The 17,863-nt window shown below is 47.5% G+C and overlaps 1 protein-coding gene across 4 annotated transcripts in view; it reads right to left on the bottom strand.

The window, feature by feature from the left end:
• Positions 1–648: 648 nt before the first annotated feature.
• The window catches only part of UNC5D (unc-5 netrin receptor D), a 77,532-nt gene continuing 60,317 nt past the window's right edge, over positions 649–17,863 (bottom strand). For all 4 annotated transcript variants that reach the window (XM_050326024.1, XM_050326026.1, XM_050326025.1 and 1 more), the window contains 8 exons: positions 16,490–16,867; positions 14,711–14,795; positions 13,881–14,049; positions 12,047–12,274; positions 9,924–10,073; positions 7,303–7,467; positions 6,870–7,048; positions 649–6,098 (listed from right to left, as the gene is read on the bottom strand). In XM_050326024.1, the coding sequence (XP_050181981.1) occupies positions 5,894–6,098; positions 6,870–7,048; positions 7,303–7,467; positions 9,924–10,073; positions 12,047–12,274; positions 13,881–14,049; positions 14,711–14,795; positions 16,490–16,867 (1,559 nt within the window). In that variant the 3' untranslated portion in view covers positions 649–5,893. The remainder of the gene's footprint in view (positions 6,099–6,869; positions 7,049–7,302; positions 7,468–9,923; positions 10,074–12,046; positions 12,275–13,880; positions 14,050–14,710; positions 14,796–16,489; positions 16,868–17,863) is intronic.

Raw genomic sequence — 17,863 nt, 5'->3', positions numbered from 1 at the left:
AGTGGCTGTTCCTTAAATCACAGCGCTGTAAAACTCTTTACAATGACAGACGTTATTTCCCTGCAAACATTAATTAATCAGGAATAATTTTGCAATGAATGTCAAAGGCAGTTCTTGTGACAGTGCTGGTTGTTGCAAAGGGTGCCCATTACAGTATCTGGTGTTTGGGGATCTTGGGTGAGAGCAACTTCAATGCAGGTCATGAAGTGTTTGAAGGGATATCTTGATTTATAACGCTTGTTGTGGCACCTCTGCTCTGTAGGGACTAATAATTCATTTTGTTACATATCCCACTTAAGGTGAGTGCCCTGCCCAGGTGTGGGGTGGTACATATGTTCAGACAAGTAAATAAATAGCTGCAGTGGAATGCCTTAAATCAGACTTCAGGGTAGAGGTAATTGGTTGCAGTCCAGACTAGCACGGGAGCAGGATGATATTCCTGGCCTGTTTCCATGTTCTCAGTCAAGGCTAAACTTCACTTCTGGTCCTATTCCTGTACATTTTGATTTATTTTTTTTTCTGGAAAAAGGGTGTCCAGTGCAGGGTTTTCCAGCATAAACCCCCATAAACCCAGCAGTGCCTCCCAGAGTGCTCAGATCAGACCCCCCCCCCCTTGCTTTCCCCCAGGAATGAACGTGCTCCAAGATGTCAGTAAAAGACTCTTTATTCATAAATAACTGATATGCAGGAGCTCCCACCTGTACATCTCTCCCAAGGGCCGGGGCCGTACAGCTCTGCAAACCCCACAGAAAACCCCCAAACTGCCCAGGGTTCCTCTCTCAGTACAATATAACACAGCTGGCTGCCATTACCAAATATATCTATGTATATATATTTATATATGTACATGTGCTGAAAAAAAGAAGCCAGTGCAGCCTTTTTCCAAGGAGTCTTTCCCAAGTTATTTTACTGTACAACATTCAGAATTTACATTGATAGAACAAGGCACAGAAAAGTGTGGTATGAAGCCAAGGCCATGCTTTTGATCTCATGTTCTGTCTCTCTTCCCTACTCCTTCAGCTTCATACTAAAGAAAGCGTTCAAACCTCTGCTCTCCTTCATTTCTAAACACACTGGACCCGGGGGAGGGAAGGATGCTCAGTCAAATGAGCCCAGAACCAACGTTTTCAGAACCTCTTCATCGCAAAAATAAAGGAGCAGAAGAGAAAATAGGGTCTCTCTAGAGGAATACTTGTGGGTTTGTTTTTTTCTTTTTTTTTTTCCACTTTTTAAAAAATAATTTACGTTTTGCGTGATTAGGTTGAAGTTCCCCCCTCCTCTTTTCAACCAAAGGGCTGGTCAGAAGTTTTGGAAGCTGAATGAAATTTTTGTTGTTGTGGTGTGTTAGCTCTTGTTGTGTGTAACATTGTTCTGAGTCTGACCAGTCCAACTGTACTTCATCCAAATCAGCAGAAGGTGCAAAATTAACGTTTTTGGACCCAGGTGTCAACTGGAATCAGAGTCACAGTGGGAGGAGCTGGATTAAGAGGTGGGAGGAGGCAACTCCATCTCCCAGGTCACGAATTCTGTGATGTCAGGAGTGAATACATGAGGCATTTATTTGTGTGTGTGTATGCACTGCTCAGGGCTGCAGTCAGGGAACTCCCTGAGGATCAGGGATGGGGGCTGGGTTTTAGTGGAAAGGATGCAAAAAAAATCTACAGCTTCACCTAAAAATATTCCTCCCTCCCCTTCCACCTTCAGTGCCCAAACGGGGGGAAATCCGAAGGAATCGGCTGAAAAGGCACCACCACCACAGGGCTGATGCTCCAGGTTTCAGTGTGTGTGGGGAGTACCAGGGGTTTTCAGCTGCGAACCCAGAGCATCAGGCAGTTCCGTGGGAGGATCTGGGAGGGGAACATTCCCCTTTCCCCGTGGCAGATCCCCTGGCTGTGAGATCCGTGTCTCCACAAAAGCTCGAGCCAGGCTTGGGTGCAGAACGCCCCTGAAGTCCCCCTGGGTGCTACACGTTCCTTCTGGGGTTGGACAGCAGGATTTATGTACAGAGACCGGGTAACACAGGGGTTTGACACCTCCCCAGGCCCGCAGCAGGACACTTCTGGACCGGGGATTTCACAGCGGGGCGGACGGAGGGAGCGGCTGCTGAACACGAGCCCTGCGGGAGGGGAGGCTCTGGCTGGGCACAGCACCCAGCAGGGCCAGCCCACCAACCCCTGTCCCCTGTCCCCACAGCTCTCAGGTGGCTTCTCAGCTCCAGCTGCCCCACCCGGGCTCCCTTGTAAAGCACAAACCAGTCAAGACAACTCAACAGCTCAGTTAAAGCAGCTTTTGCAATAGCTTGAAAATTACAATACACCCCGACCCCCCCGAGCCCCAGACAAGAAACACTAGTAAGAATCTGTACTATTCACCTCTAATACAAAAAATATAGTGGCAAATTCCTAGACACTTATGTTATTTCTGGACAGAACAGTGGACACGGATACGGACAGGTTTTTCCTTTACTTGTGGCAATGAGCAGAACTCGGGTTCTGCCTCCTGCACTGTTACTACCAAACAATTCTCTAAGCGAGTCTTTAATCTTAGAGTGATTTACTTCTTTCTGTCTGTGTTGGAAAGGAGACTTTTTGCTACCATTTCTGCTGGTATTGGCGACGAGAGAGAAGGCATTACTAGAAAATGATTCATGGTGTTTGCCAGCATACTGAGTGTTGTTTGTGGCTACAGGTGTTGTGTGTTTGAAGTTACTGTGTTTGCTCAGGAATCCTTTAAGTCATTTTAACCAGGCCATTGTTATTTGTCCAGGAAAGGACACAGGTGCCATTTCACTGCTGCCCTGGAAAACCCTCCAGCCTCTGCTGAAACAAGGACAGTGTCGAGGGAGTAATTCCACCAAACCACGTCCCAGGAATGAAGAACCCCTAGAAAACCTCCCTCAGCAGGGTTAACATGGCAAAGGTCCTCGGGGAGTCATTCTCACCACCTCTGCTGCTGGGAAACAGGTGGAGAAATTCCTGGGGATCAGTGAAACCAGAGAAAGGCCAGAAAGACGACTCTTGAGATCATTCACAGTTGGTAAGGACTTGGAAATCTAATTTCCTGTTTTTTCCACTCAGTTAATTACCTTCCGAGAACTAATGCAGCCCCTTTGCTTAAATCTGTGTTCTACAGGCAGAAACAGCCTGGAGAAAAAAAAAAAAAAGATAGAACTCATGAGCAGAAGCCCAGCACAGTTCCTCCTCTGTTTGAGTTCTTTGTGTACACAAAGCTGGATTTTTTTGTGGTGGGAAATATGCTCTGGAACTGCTCAGCTGCTGAATGTGTTAAAACTCACAAGGGGAAAGAAAAGAAGGGCCTTGTGGTGTGATGTTAAACCCCTGGAGTCCTGCAGGATCCCTGTTTGGGTGATTTATGCTGAATAAGCTTCTCTGACCCTGCTGCAAAGCCAGAGAGGGGGAGACCAGCTGTTGCCAGAGATAAAAATAATAACAAACCCAGTTCCCCGTATCTTAAGAGAATTGTGTTGGTATCTTTTCATCTATTACAAAAAGGCCAATAAAATTTTTTGTGGGAGTTCAGGGTTGTACAGACTGTAAATGAGCTTTATGGTGCTGTGGCTGGCAGAGCTGGGACTGCACATTGTGCTGACACAACTGTAAGTCATTTTTAGAATGCAGCTATTAGTCTTAAATGACTCACAGCACAGAAGTACCTGGGCAGAGTGCTTAGGAAGATGAAAATATATTAGAGCAGATTCTTTGGTGATGTAAAATCAAAATGGCTGGTTCACCTGATCAGACTCAGGGCAGCCAGGCGGAATCTAATGTGTGTAAAATTACATTTCTCTCGCTTTCTAGCTGGTGAAAATTGTTTTTCAAATCTAATAATTTATAAACTAGAGAGAAGGAACACATTTTTAGGTTCTGGCCTCTAATCCTGCTTTTTTTGGGGTTGGTTTTTTTTTTTCCAGCCCACTCCGGCACTGGACATCCTGGGAACCTGCATTTTGGAGGACCCCAGCCCAGAGAGCTGCTGAGCAGGCAGAGCTGAGGAGCTGAGAACAATCTCCCTGCTGGAGAGAGAGAGGCTGGAGCTGGTTTCCCAGACAACAACAGCTCCCAAAACTCCGCCACTTTTCCCTGGGTGCCATTCCTTATTTTGGTTTTCCTTTTTTTTTTTTTCCTAATTCCCAGCGTTTTGTCCAATGAAGAACAGGTTTCTGAGGGGGAGGAGGACTGGCAGTCACTAGAAATATAATTCAAAACCCAGATAGAAGCATGTGCTGCTAAAAGCAGTGACAGCCTGCTGCCAAATCAGCCGGTGTTTGTGTCTCAGCCCCAAACCTGCTCGCAGCCACCCTGCAAACAGCAACCAGCCTGTCAGGCTCCATGAAATACTGAAGTGCAGAAAACGTTTGCAGAAGTCTCAGTATTTATAAGTCTCAGACTATTCCAAGCCTGCTGAGCTGGGAAGGCAATGACATTTTGCAGTTCCAGAGCAGCAGGAACGAGTCAAGAGTTGTTGTTCAGGCTTTCCAGACCTGGAATCCTGGGTAAAGATTGTTAGAGATTTGCTCTCTGGACCTGCCCTATTGTGCAGCTCAGGGCCAAATACAAGGGGGGGAAGAAAGCCCCAAAATGCCCGTTTTGAGTTTCTTTCATTTCCCTAAAGCTCCTGAAGCCTCCTTTCTGTTCCTGCTTTATCCTGAATGTGCTCCTGTGGCCCACACTGACCCAACGAGCACCTTGGCTAACTGGGAAGGATAGGGGTGAAAATAAGGGTTAAATTTGGCTCAGCACCAGTTCCACCAGGCCCCTCGCTCACAGTGACAGCTCTTTTTGGTTCGGTTGATGTAAGAAATTAGATTTGTATGAAATGGGTAAAAAATAAGGTGAATTCTCTAGCTGGGTTCTGATTGTGGTGGGAAATGCAATTTGTGGCTAAACCAAGTGTAACACAGCCAGCTCTGCATCCTGTGAAATTCCCAAGCCCACTTTTGGCAGTACCACGTGGGCCTTATTGTTTCAGTCTGAAACCAAAATTAAGCTCTGCTGATTGACTTCACCTTCACTTAGTTTAGCCCCAGAACATGAAGGAATAAAAAAAAATAAAAATATGTAAAGTTGCTAAAATAGGGCTTGAAATTTCCCATGTGTTATTTGGTTATTTAAATCTACCCCCAAGGAAACAGTTTTTGACTAAGTCGAAGTTTGCAAACCAAGAAAATTAGAAAACTCCTCTTGCTTGTGCAACACCCCAATTTCACAGAGAGGGGTTTTGTCCTCTAATTTTGGGAGCAGAGCAGGCAGGAAAGCTCTGCAGCAAATGTACATTCATGAAGGGATCGAATTTTTAAAAGAAATTGTCTGGAATGCACATGATATGGAATAATTACGGGAATCTTCTAATTCCTCAAGCATCTGAACAGGATAAGGCCAAACTGTCAGTTTTCCTGTAGCAGACATAAAGTGACAACGTGACGCTCTCGAACGGGATTTTAAACCACTCTTGAAGTGCCAAACCTTTAAACCAGGATTAACCTCCAGTGGCTCTAAATACCCAATATCTGTTGATTCTCACTAGGCATTATATCAGCGTTACTGTTCCTAAACATACACTGTCATGTAACATTTACCTTCCACGGCTCTGTGCCTCTCTCCTTCCTGCCCCAGGATTGCCAGATGTGTGGTTTTTGTTTTGGACTTTTTGACCAGGTGAGTTTTAAAACGAGGGAGGACAGGGTGGGGGAGAAGGTCGTGGTTTTCCTTATCACCAGATGGTTTTTTTTTTAGCAGGGCTGCTTCTGCTCCTCCCACCGAGAACCGCCCCGTGGGACGGGAGTTCCCATCCACAGGTGCCAGAATCCCTTCTCTCCTCCCTGCCCAGGGAACCTGCGGTGTCAGATCCCAGAGCTGGGCAGGGGGGGAAGGGACTAAAGCCCGTTCTGGCGGCTGTAGCTGAAGTCGGGCTCCTCCAGCTCAGTCTCTGTGATGTCGCAGATTTTGGAGTGCGTCCTCCCGATCTCCTCCAGGGCGCAGGCCAGCGAGTCCAGGTCCCCGTCGTGCTGGTGCCGCGCTTCCCACAGGTCCAGGATGACGGCGGAGGGGCTGCTCTGCGTGGCAAAGTAGGAGAGATTCCTGCAGGGAGGGAGGGAAGAGGTGAGGGGAAAGGATGAGGAGCAGCTGCCACGGATGTGGAGGTGCCCCCTGTGCTGTCCAAAATCCTCCAGCAGGAGCTGGGTGGGGTGAGCTGAGGAGCCCTGCAGGTGTCTCCTGCTCAGGTTTAGCAGAGGGAGAATAAAGGGACTGGAGTGTGCTGAGGCCCAGCCCCATGGAAATGAGAAAACAGGCCTGGAAAGCATCAGTTGGAAATTCAGCAAAGTAAGTAGCAAATTGGTTTTTAGGGCATCTTTGGGTTTTAATAATCATAATATTATTATTGCCCCCAACAGGAGAGCATGACTGTCTTTTTAAAATATGCCTTTTCCTTAAAACAAACAAACAAATCTGCAGTGTTCATTTTGGAATCCAAAACAAATTGGCAGAAGCCAGGACAATAGGCCATGGGATTCTTTTTTAATTTTTTTTTTTTTTTTTGAGAGAACACACAGCCCCTTAAGTACTTTAAACTTTTTCTTAGTAGACAACAGTGCCAAAATCCTCCTATGGTCTTGGACTTCACCAAGACCCCGCTGTTGTGTGCAAAGGTCCAGTCCAGAGCAAAGAACCGCCCTTCAGAGGGAGAAGCTCCTGTTCTCAGCAGCTGTTTGTTCATAAAAGCAGGTACTTGAGACCCTTAATGACTCCAAACACACCCTTTAATCCCAGTGAACAACCAACCAACACCCCCACCAGCCCATTATCCCCGTTCCCAGGCCAGTGCTTCCCTTTCCCTGTGCCTGCCATCACCTGTTGATGCTGTTTTTCTGTGCCAGCATCTGCCAGTCCTTGCCCTTGGCGCTGGGGGTGTCGAAGGTGGCGCAGATCCGCTGCCTGATGGAGAAGGGGATCTTGAAAGCCTTGGGGCCCACCTGGGCAGGGAAGTTGCTGTCGTCGTGTGCAAAAAAAGTGATGGTTTCTCTTTCGCTCTGCAGGGAAAGGGGAGAGCAAAGCGGTTGGGAGGAGGGATCCAAACCCGGACCTGAGGTTCCTCCTGTAGCTTATGCCAGCAGGAAATTAAATATCTAAGAGGTTGGGGTTTTTTTTTTTTGGCTTGTGGAGGAACTCCTAGAACATCATTGGGACTTGTGTAGAGAAGCATGGAATGGGATGGGCTTTGAGGTCCCTCCAACCCAAACCGTCCCGGAGCAAGGTAACCAAGCAAGGTGGGAGCAGCCCTTACCTCGAGGATGGAGGTCTGGACGTGCAGGACCTGCTCGTGGCCCTTGAGCTGCCTCACGCAGACCTTGCAGCTGAGCTGGGTGGTGCCGGGGCTGTAGCGCTCCAGGGAGAAGGCACAGAGCAAGGGCCGGGCACTGCCGCGCCACACGCGCGAGAACGGCACCTCCTGCCAGGGGAGGGACAGGGACATGGCATCAGGGACACAGGAAATGGCATCAGGGACAGGGACACGGCATCAGGGACACGGGAAATGGCACTGGGGACATGGGAAATGGCACTGGGGACATGGGAAATGGCATCAGGGACACAAGACACTGAGCAAAACCAGCCAGGGCTCCTCCCTGCTGCTCCCCTGACCATCCCTTCAAGCTCCCAGCAGCACAAAGCCCATTCCGCTGATAAAACACCTTCACTGAAAGCTGAGCTTTCATCCAGTGGGACAAATGGTGGGAGACGCAGCTAAACCTTAAAAATGTCGCACTTCACTCCCTCCTTGCTGAGGTCAGAGCTCTCTCTGTTGTCTCATCACCATCCCCTTGTACTACAGAACCCAAAAAAAATGGAGCTTCCCATCAAGAACTCTGTCAGCCTTCCCTTCTCCAGCTGAAACCACCCCAACTGTGCCCATCTCCAGCCCCAGCTGGATCCTGAGCTGGGAGCAGCAGCAAGATAGTGACAGTGATAAAGAAAACATTAGCAAAACGTTACAAGTGGAGCAACCATAATTAGATTTTTTTTTTTTTCAGGGTAATCATCTCTGCTTTCATCCCGAGTGGAAGAATCACTCAGCTGAAAGGAATCACATGAAACAATACAGAAGGACAACGTGTGGTGAAGGATGAGTGCTTCAAGTATTCCAGAAATGCTTTCAGTTTCATTCTGCCTTTATAATTAAGTTCCCAGCAGAGACGGGGAATGTAAATCATCTCACAGCTCCAGACAGAGCCCGGATCCTCCCAGGGACACAAGGTGGGGGGAACACAGCTGCTTTCAAACCCCCAAAGGTGCCTGCCTGGCTTCTTAGCATGCTGCTCACTGCCCCAGCCTGCTCCAGCACCCACCCAGTTTCCAAGGGCTCCCCCAGTTCCTCGGGAGCGCGGTGGGAAGGGAGCCAAGCGCTCGGCAGCTGCTCCTGCAGCACGGCCAGGACAAACAAACACTCCGCAGAGTCTGGAGGAATTCTGCTACCACCTGCCATTAACTGCTCTGCAGCCAGTTTTACATCATGATTTATTCATCCCCCCCCCCAGCAGGAGCTGAGGAATCATTAACAGGAATCTCTCCTCATCCCGCTGCCCTGTGATGGTTTTACTGGTGGACCCCAGGTAAGGCCCAGGCTCTGTTCCTGACAGGCAGCACAAGCAGCTGCTTCCACAGTGTGGGACGTGGGAGAGAACCCTGCAAGGAACTCCACATGCAGAAATAGAGACTTCTATCTGTAACAAGAGACTGGAACCAAACCAGAGCTGTCACCACACACGGCACTAAGGGGAAAACACAAAGCCAGCACAGGTTCTGCAGTTCTTCTAAGAGACAATTATTGTGTTCCTGAGCTGGCCAATTCATCCCAACTCCACTCAGTTATAAAGAGGGAATATTCCTCTGGGTCAGTAAGAGCCCTGGGTCAGCCCATTCTGGCAGCAGAGGTTTTGCACAGGCTTTAATTTAACCCTGAGCCCCTGCTCTGATCAGACTCCAAACAGCACTTGGAGGCTGAATTTCAGTCTGTCACACACATTCATCCTTCAGGCCCGGACAAGGGACCCAGAGACAATAAATTAATCAAAGTATGGAGCTGTGTCCCTAACCTGGCATCCTACTCCTGGGAGGTATTTGCAGTAGTAGTGGGGCATCCCAACACTGAATGGTTTGGCTTTTAGAATGCAGTTCAGTGAGCAGAAGAAACAAAACACTCAAAAGCTGTTCTTCACGAGCAGCTGAAAATGATTCACTTTCTTTCATTTCTTAAGTTGAAGCATAAATTATCCCTATATCCTTAATGAGGTAAGGCTTTATCTGGCTGTGGATCTGTGTTTATAAGTTTCAGAGCCCATTACACTCATGTTTTGGAGAACATGGCAACACATTTAAAACAGTTTTTTTGCCAAAATACTGAATGATAGATAATTGTCTCTCTGCTTCTGGGGAAAAGGGAGATTATATAGTCTAATTGAGTTCTGTATTTTAAGACCAGCCCACTCCATGTGCCAGCACATCACTTCTGATTCCCAGTAACCCACATCCTTAGAAATCCTTCTTTTGTTTTGATTTTCCCTTTCCGCTTTTCAACAGCCTCTTTAATTAATGGAGTGCAGAAAAAAAATAATTTGCTGCTCTTCAGTTCTAATTCTTGGTATCTGCATGCTGTGGTTTCAACTCTCATGATTAACATTTAAACGTCATTTTCAGCCACATACTCAGAGTTGTACCAAAACTGGAATAACAGATATCAGAAACATCTTCAGGAGTGATAAGTTTTAACAAGAATATTGGCCCTCTGACTCATTTTTGTTGCCTACTCAAGAGATTTAAACCACACCTTCCCAAACCAGAAGGAACCGCGGCCTTCTCTGGGTTCTGCCCATCCCAGTGCAAACCTAACCAGGTAAAACTGCCAAGTACCTGACATGCAGTAAATGGTTTAATTCTCCAGAGGAAGGGAGGGATATCCAGGACTGAGATCTGGAGACTGCAGGTATTTCCTTTAAAATGCAGAAGTTTTGGTTCCTCCAGTAATTGCCCTCCTTGGAGCCTTTCATCCGAAACCACCTCCTGCAAGGGCAGAGCAGAGAATTTGTTCAGTATGAGGAACAAACCCCAAATCCCAAGAGAATCCACCTGTCCAGAGGGGCCTGGACCACCCACAGCACGCCAGGAGTGTTTCTCTGGTGGGGCAGCTGATGGGACTGGTGTTCACTCACCCCCATCCCAGTTAAAGGGCTGGGTTTAGGCACAGCAGCTTTGCTGAGAAACTTCTCCCAGGGCTTTAAGAGCACTCAAACACACACACACACCAAGAGAACACATCAGGTCAAACAATTCAGCCTCGTTTCTCCTCTCTGGGGCGTCTTCAGAGTCACTGGACAAGACCCTGAGCAGTCTGGAGGGCAGACTTGGAGCAGGAGTTTGTATTACAGTCCTCTAGAGGTCTATTCCCAGCTAAAGTTTTATGTAATTCTGTGAATTTAAAGCATAATAGTAAAAAAAAAAAAAAAAAATCACCCCTGCCTGTGCTTAAGCAATGTTTATTCCTGTGCTGTGACAGTAAAAACACCAGCGAGGAAGGGAAAGTTGCACAAGTCTTTAAAAGTCAGCTGGCAAGCAGTCTCTCCAAATTACCTTTTTTTTAATCCACATAAATTATATCAAATCTGTGTTCATCGAAGGGGTTTAGTGCTTGCCAGTACCCAAGATACTGTCAGGAGAGCTCCTGGAATCATTGTGACCTTCTGAAAACTCAATGCCTGCTGGAGCTCTCTGAGACTGTACTAATGGATTCCCATTAGAGAGCAATTTTTTACAGGAGTTCGCTTTGTTTTAACTCCTGGTGGTCGGGTTTGTATGAGGGAAAGGATTAGAAGGGAGGCTTCAGTTTTTCATTTGCAGCCATGAGGGGAGCAGATTATTTCACAGCTGTTTTCAGAGCTCCTTGAAGGTGCTGGATTTTTGTTTGAAGTGCAGAACTGCACTGCAAAGGATTGCCTTGGTAACCCCAACTCCTGACTCTTTATCCAACCCCCCCAGTATTCTCCATGTTCACACTAATATTTACATGCTTTTAAGGGCTGTACCACTTTGTAAATACACAGCTGTCTCACTATCTACAAACACCCTGCTCTCATGCCTGTGAATGCAGAAAACTGGTAATTATTCTTCTAATAATTTTCTACAGACTCATCAGGAAGATACTGGTACCCATAATTGTGTAAGTGTTATAAAGAGTATAATTACAAAGCCATTGTAAGTCTTTAACAATCCTTTTGGTGGCTTTGCTTTTATTAGAAGCACACAGACATCAGTGAGAGTCGTGTTTCCATTTTGTGAGACAGGCAAGGGAAGGAAACTTTCATGTCACAACTGTCTTCATTTCAGCTCCCCGAAGAAAACCGTCTTGTTAAAGCTTCTGAGTTTAGTAAGGCTGCAAAAGTGAATTTCCCTGCTTTGTCCTGGAATACCATTACAAAAACCCTGCTCATTTCAACTGCCACCTGGGGATTGGTCTTTTTTCTCTTTTTTCTCTCTTTTTTTTTTAAAGGGAAAATGCACAATAATTTCACTTTTGTCTAAGAAGATGGCGAGCCAACCTCTTTCTCCTTGCTCCAGTTGGAACTGGGAGAGGAGATCCTGAGCTACTGACAGCTCAGGGGTGTGATAAAGGCTCTGCACCAGCTGGGAATGACTCCCCATTTTCTGGGGGGTGCAGACTGAGCTCCAGCTGCCCTTGGGCTCTGCAGGGGCCAAGGCTCCAGCTCAGCCCACCAGCCCTGCGTCTGTGCTGGGTCAAGCAGGGATTTTGGTTTTCCATCTGCTGCCCTAAAGCTCTCACAGCGTAAATCCACGTGTGAAACAACACCGCAGAGAAATCAGGGGACTTACTGCAAGTCACACAGCAATGGCTTAAAACAAAAAAACAACCCAATATTGTCACTTCTGGTGGAGTTCTGGGACTGTCCCCAGGACGGAGGAACGTTCGTGTCCTAGGGGAAAACAACCAAACCCCAACCAGCAAAAGGGAGAGCGTTTACCTGGAATGCACAAGGGGTGTTATCCATGCAATAAACTCTCAGATTGTAATCCAGAGAATTGCAAGACAGGCAGCCAAAAACGGCGACTTTCAGCTGTCGAGCGGCGCAGTCAGAGATGGGTTCCCCAATTAGGGCATAAGTTCCAAAGCTGTTTAAGAGAATGTGACAGGCATAAGGATCCAACAGGCAGTAGCAAGAAGTAGTTTCCTCTTCCACAGACATCACTTCCTGCAAAACGAAATCCAGGTTTAAAAAGAATAAAAAAAAAAAAAAAAAAAGTAAAAATCAATAGGCCTCGACAACATGGAGTCACTGCATTACTTGGTTTTTATTCAACTGGAGTGCAAAGTGTTCCTGAGAACCAGGCTGCACACTCAGGGAAGGGGAGATGGTAGACTACTTGTATGAGTAAATATTCCCAATTTAGCCCTGAGTCAGCAGCAGGATTTATGGCAATACACTGTGCAGGAGCCGGTGTGTACAGCATACAATAATAATGATGGTGCGTAAGCAATTTTAGCATCTTTTTTCAAGTGCTCTCGACTTTCCAGCTAATTTTTCTTCCCCCCAATGTCAAGTTAAAAAATTACCTTGAAGATTAAAGTTCAATAAGCAAACCTTGAACAATAGCTGGGAAGTTGACTTGCTTCCAGAACACCCACTGCGGTTACGTTTTCCCTTCATCAAAAATCTACCTCTCCCATTTTGAGGGGAGCCTTTGAGGCTCAGTCCTGCTTTAGAGCCCCACGAGAGGAGGGATCTGCTGATTCCTCCCCGATCCCAGGGTGTTTGGGACCCACACTGATGGAGCTGACCAAGGGAATCTAAAGCAGGAAAACCAACCTGACCTGGAAATGGTTTAAAGGAGAGCAACAAGCCAGGCAGTGGTTTGGAGGAGGGAAAGGACATGGAGGGGTTTGTGGAACCCAGGAATGGATTCTGTATCCATAAATGCTTTACCTGCTGATTTCCCCCCCCCCTCACAGTGCCACGAACCAAACAGTTCCAGCAGCAGCAATGCAATAAATCCATTGCCTATGGATTTGTGTCTGGTAACTGGCTCTGCTGTTCCCAGGGCATTCAGCCCTTTCCATCCTCTGTGGATTTGAGGAATGCTGAGTAACAGTTTGGGTGGTGTTTTATTTTAGGAGGGTTCTCAGTCTTTTCTCCCCAGATGACACAAAGTTCAGGACATCTGAGACTGCTGCCCACCAAAGAGTCCCAGCCCCAGGTGGCCAATGGCATTAAAAATGCCGATGGACAGACTCAAATGATCAAATCCTCCTGTTACAAATGCACAAAGCTTAATCTCCTCAGCCAGGCAGGATTAAGAAGTAGATGTTCAACTAAAAAAGCACAACAGTTTAATGTGCACTAATCCTTCAGAGGTTCTGAGCACAGCTCAGTCACTGAATGCAGTGCACAGAGGCACAAGGTTTTAAACTGTCAGGATTTTTCCGGGCTAAAATACAAAAATATTAAACTTGTATATTTTTAAGCACCTTCCTAACTTTCTCATGGTAAATTCTTCTGTGCACATAATGTTCTTTTCTGACATGGGTCTCTTTGGGAGCTGTGATCAATCAGAACGATGTTTTTACACATAAATCTGGGAAAACTGATTACTTCTCCTGCCACATGTGGGTGGATCACAAAGGTGGATCACAAAGCTGACCCTTTGCTGCAGTGCAAAAATGGGTTCTTATTTTAATTGTTTCTCTCAGGTGTCTGTGTCTGTCGCTGCCGCAATCTCTGAGCTGCGCCTGCACGGCCAAGAGAATCTAAACCGTGTTCCCATCCTCGGTACAACCCTGTGAGGGGGCTCTGGCCTTACCTCCCACTTCCCCTGCTGTGTCCTCCTCTTGAGGTGGATGTTCCAGTGCTCGGGGTTCACCTCTGCGCAGTGGGGGATGGTCAGGGCGAAGGGGGTGCTCACCGACACCTCCGGGGGCCCGCACGTCACCTCCGGCCCCAGCAGCACGGCCGAGCCCTCGGGCTGCAGGCTGGGGAGGGGGAGAGGGAAGGCAGGAACGTCTGTCAGCACTGAGAATTCATTGAACTGCCAATTTCCAAGTGGTTTTGTTCAGATCCCGGCACCTCACTGTCTGTTACAGAAAAGGGTAAGCAGTGCTCATCTCCACGGAGGAGCCCGAACAAGACCATCAGACCCCACGGAACTCCATCCACCGGCCAGCTCAGGACTCTGGGATTCGAAGCACATTCCAATCTGTTTAACCCAAGTACAACAGTGGAACTGCTGTGTGCAAGCAAGCCCTGCTTCAGTGCACCAGCTGGTCCCGCTCCCACCACGCTCTGCCTTCCAACAATGTTTTCACAGTAACCAAGATAAAACAGATTATGGTTTAAGAAACACAGGCTCATAAATTTCTGCAGATTGGGTGTGATTCCCCCCCTGGTTTGAAAGCCCCTTTATGCTCTGCAGGATGAAGAGCTCAGTAAGTTCCACGGACACCAGGGAGGGGTCTTTGCTCAAATCCAGAGCTCTGCGGAGTTGGATCCGTGCACGTGGCTCCAGGACAGCCAGTGGAGATCCCAGCAGCACAGCTCTGGGGACTCATCCCATCTGAACCCATCACCCATGCTTGGCTGCACTATCTGCTGGCTGAGTTACAGAGATGAAGCATCTGACAAGAATCTTCTTACCTGGACTCCTTCTGAGCGATGGCAAGGTAGATTTCCCAGGAACTCTCTTCAGGAATAGCTCCATGTGGGATCAACAGACTGACTCCTGCAAGAGAGCAAAGGCAGAACTTCCCTTTGGGAAAGGCACAGGATGCAAAGGACACTGCACACCCCCCTGGGCTCTGATGGACACCTACAGAGCTGCCCAGCAGAGGAATGTTCCTCCAAAACTGAGCTGCTGACTGCAATGCCACCAGACGAAAGGAAAATACATTATTAAAGGAAATAAAGACATTATTTTTCCATTAAAGGCAAATACATCTTTTTTCCCCAAAAAGCCTCTCGAAAGCTCTTTGCCCCTTTCCAACTCTGAAATCAAAGCTGACAGTTCCAGGGTCACAAAGAATCACCTTTTTGAGGTGTCACACAGTGCAGAACCTCAGCAAAGCAGTGGCCTGATCACACTATAATTTACAATTGGCTAGCAAAGATGGGCTTACATAAAGGCAGAATTACATAAATTGCAAGTGGACCAAATACATATTTAAATAATCTAATTGATGGGACTACCATTATATAAAGTAGCTAAATATACAGTGTGAGGGAATTCTTAATTTATGCCTTAACTTACACAGTGCCTCTGCCTCTGTAATGTTCATTCCTGAGCATAAAAACAATCTGGGAAGAAATTAAAACTCTCCATGTGTTGTGCAAGATTGTGCACTAATAGTGCATCCCTCAATTGTACACTGTTATCAATCTTCCCTAAATACAAACCACATTTTTTATGGTAACCTTCAAAGTGCCCATTTCATGAAACGTGAAGGATAAAGCTCTAAATCATTCAGTGCAACCAGAGAGCAAGAAAAAGGCCTGGACACACCTGAAAACAGTTGAATTTAGAGTGAATGAAGTTCACCAGAGTTTGAAAGATGACGACAAGCTCTGAGCTGGCAAGGGGGGGAATCTGGCTTTTTCTGCTACATTTGCCCTTTTGAAAAAGGAAATCTCTCCAGCAAGGTGCAAACACAGCGATGTGGCACAAGAGGGCTGGGGTCTGAACATCCTGTCCTCCAGCCTGACCTGCTGCTGGGTGTGTTCAGCTGCCTCAGAAACATCTAAAAGACAACTCACAGAGCCCTGAAGTCACAAACCAAACTCCACTCCTTAAACCATGCGAACTGAGCATCTCAGTGCCCAGCCCAGCCCCGGGATGCAGCTGACTGTGGAGTGCCCCACTCTGCAAACCTGCCAGCTTTGATGCTGAAAGCAGAGAGGAGCAGGAGGGCAGCAGGGGCTGATCCCAAAATCCCCCCCAGGGCCCCCGTGGGGAGCAGGGGCTGCTCTCCAGGGCTGGCTGTTGCTCCTGTGCTGCTGACCCCGGGCTCAGACCCAGCCTGGATGTGGAGAGGCTGCTTTGAGTGTGAGCCCTTTAGATCAGATGCTGATCCAGTATCGACCCCCTTCCCAGGGAGCCCTTCCTTTGGATCAGCATCCAAGTAAGCAACGGCTTTGATTAATGTGACTTTCATGCTGAAGACATCAAGAGAGGCAGTAATTTAAAACAGTTCAAATAGGCATAATGCCTCCTTCCTCCTCAGCCCAGGCTTTCTTCTGATCACTCATCTCCTGTGTGGGCAACATGCCCTACTTCCCAAAGTCTGCATTAAAGGGAGCCCCCACTTTTTCCTTCCTTGCCTTTTTTTTTTTTTTTTTTAAATTTAGTTATAAAACACTACACCAGGCAAGCTCATCCGAAACTCTTTTTTCTGTGCTTTGAATGAGGAAGGATCCACCCACCTGTGTTTGGAACCACCAGACGGCCCCCCAGGTGCCCAAAAAGGGCCGTTGTCCTGAGCTCGCTGGTGGTGGAGAGGGAAGCCAGGTTCTGGATGTACATGGCCTTGTTCCTGGCCTGGATGGTCCCGAATGCCCGGTGGTTCCCATGGGGGAAGGTTCCAGGATGGGCCTTCCCGTGGAACTCTGCCCTCTCCGTCACCCCCAGGGACACCATGAAGGAGCTCTGCACCTTGACCTTGATGTCGGACAGGGGGTTGAACAGGGAGGATTCCGTCATCAGCTCCTTGTCCATGGGGTCCTGCAGGCAGATGGGGCCGCTGTAGGTCCTGCTGACGGTCAGGTCGGGCTGCATGGAGGAGTTCAGGAGCAGGGAGTTACCTGTGGGATGAGCAGGGAGCTCGTGACTGCTTGGAAATGTCCCCCCCAGGAGCCCCTTTCTGAGCCCTCCCCACCTGCTCAGTGACTCGCTCGTCCCTCCTCACACTCTCTGAGCTCAAAATCACATCAGGCAACGCTAAAGAACAGAATCACGTCAGGCAACAGCTCCAACATCACTGTGTTTTCCACACTCCAGGCAGCTCCAGAGTGCAGGAATCCAAGAAGGAGCTTCCTTTTGTCTTGGATTCAAGTTTGTGTGTTTGCCTTTCTGCTTTCTTGGTTTTTTTTTTTTTTTTTTTTTTTTTTTCTTACATTAACCCCCCCTGGGTGAAACCAGGGCTTCCTGCAGACCTTTTCTGTGAGCTCACACAAAATGATAACTTCCTGCCTGAGGGGAACTGGGCTGAAAAGAAAGTGGGACGAGAGTAATAGGGGGAAAAATACCACAGTTATTCATTTAGGGGCCTTTAAGGTCAGAAAACACTCTGAAAAAAAGTGGCCTTTTTTTCCGCTGAATTGTTTACAAATACTCTCATTTAAAAGCCCCACAGTTACTGGAACTGAACCAATAAGTTAAGAAATTGGTGTGCTCAGGTATTTTCAGAGCATCCAGAACTAATGGCTTTAAACATTAGATCAAGTGAACAATCCTCCAGACTCTAAACCAGGTTTAAGCTGAACCACAAAGGAAAAAGTCACTGTGTGAGAGTCACTGAGAATTACACAGCTCTAATTAAAGGCTTGGATTTGGCAATGAATGACTGAACCTCCTTCAAACCTCCCTGTCTACCCAGCCCTTTCCCCAATTTCTTGCAACTCCTGCTTGGTGAGGAATGTCTCCCACGACATAAAGGAACTGTAAAAACAACAATATAAAAAAAAAAAAAGCCCCAAACAAACTCTTGCAACATATTTCCCTTTTCTGCAGAGGGAACAGAGACATGGGGCTGCTTTCACACCCCACCAACACAACACCCACTGCAGGCAGCCTGGGCT

The sequence above is a fragment of the Myiozetetes cayanensis genome, unplaced genomic scaffold (genome assembly GCF_022539395.1).
Source record: "Myiozetetes cayanensis isolate MyiCay16 unplaced genomic scaffold, myiCay2020 scf30, whole genome shotgun sequence".
NCBI lineage: Eukaryota > Metazoa > Chordata > Aves > Passeriformes > Tyrannidae > Myiozetetes > Myiozetetes cayanensis.
The sequence above is the reverse complement of the archived record's forward strand: the minus strand, read 5'-3'. Positions and strand labels throughout refer to the sequence as shown.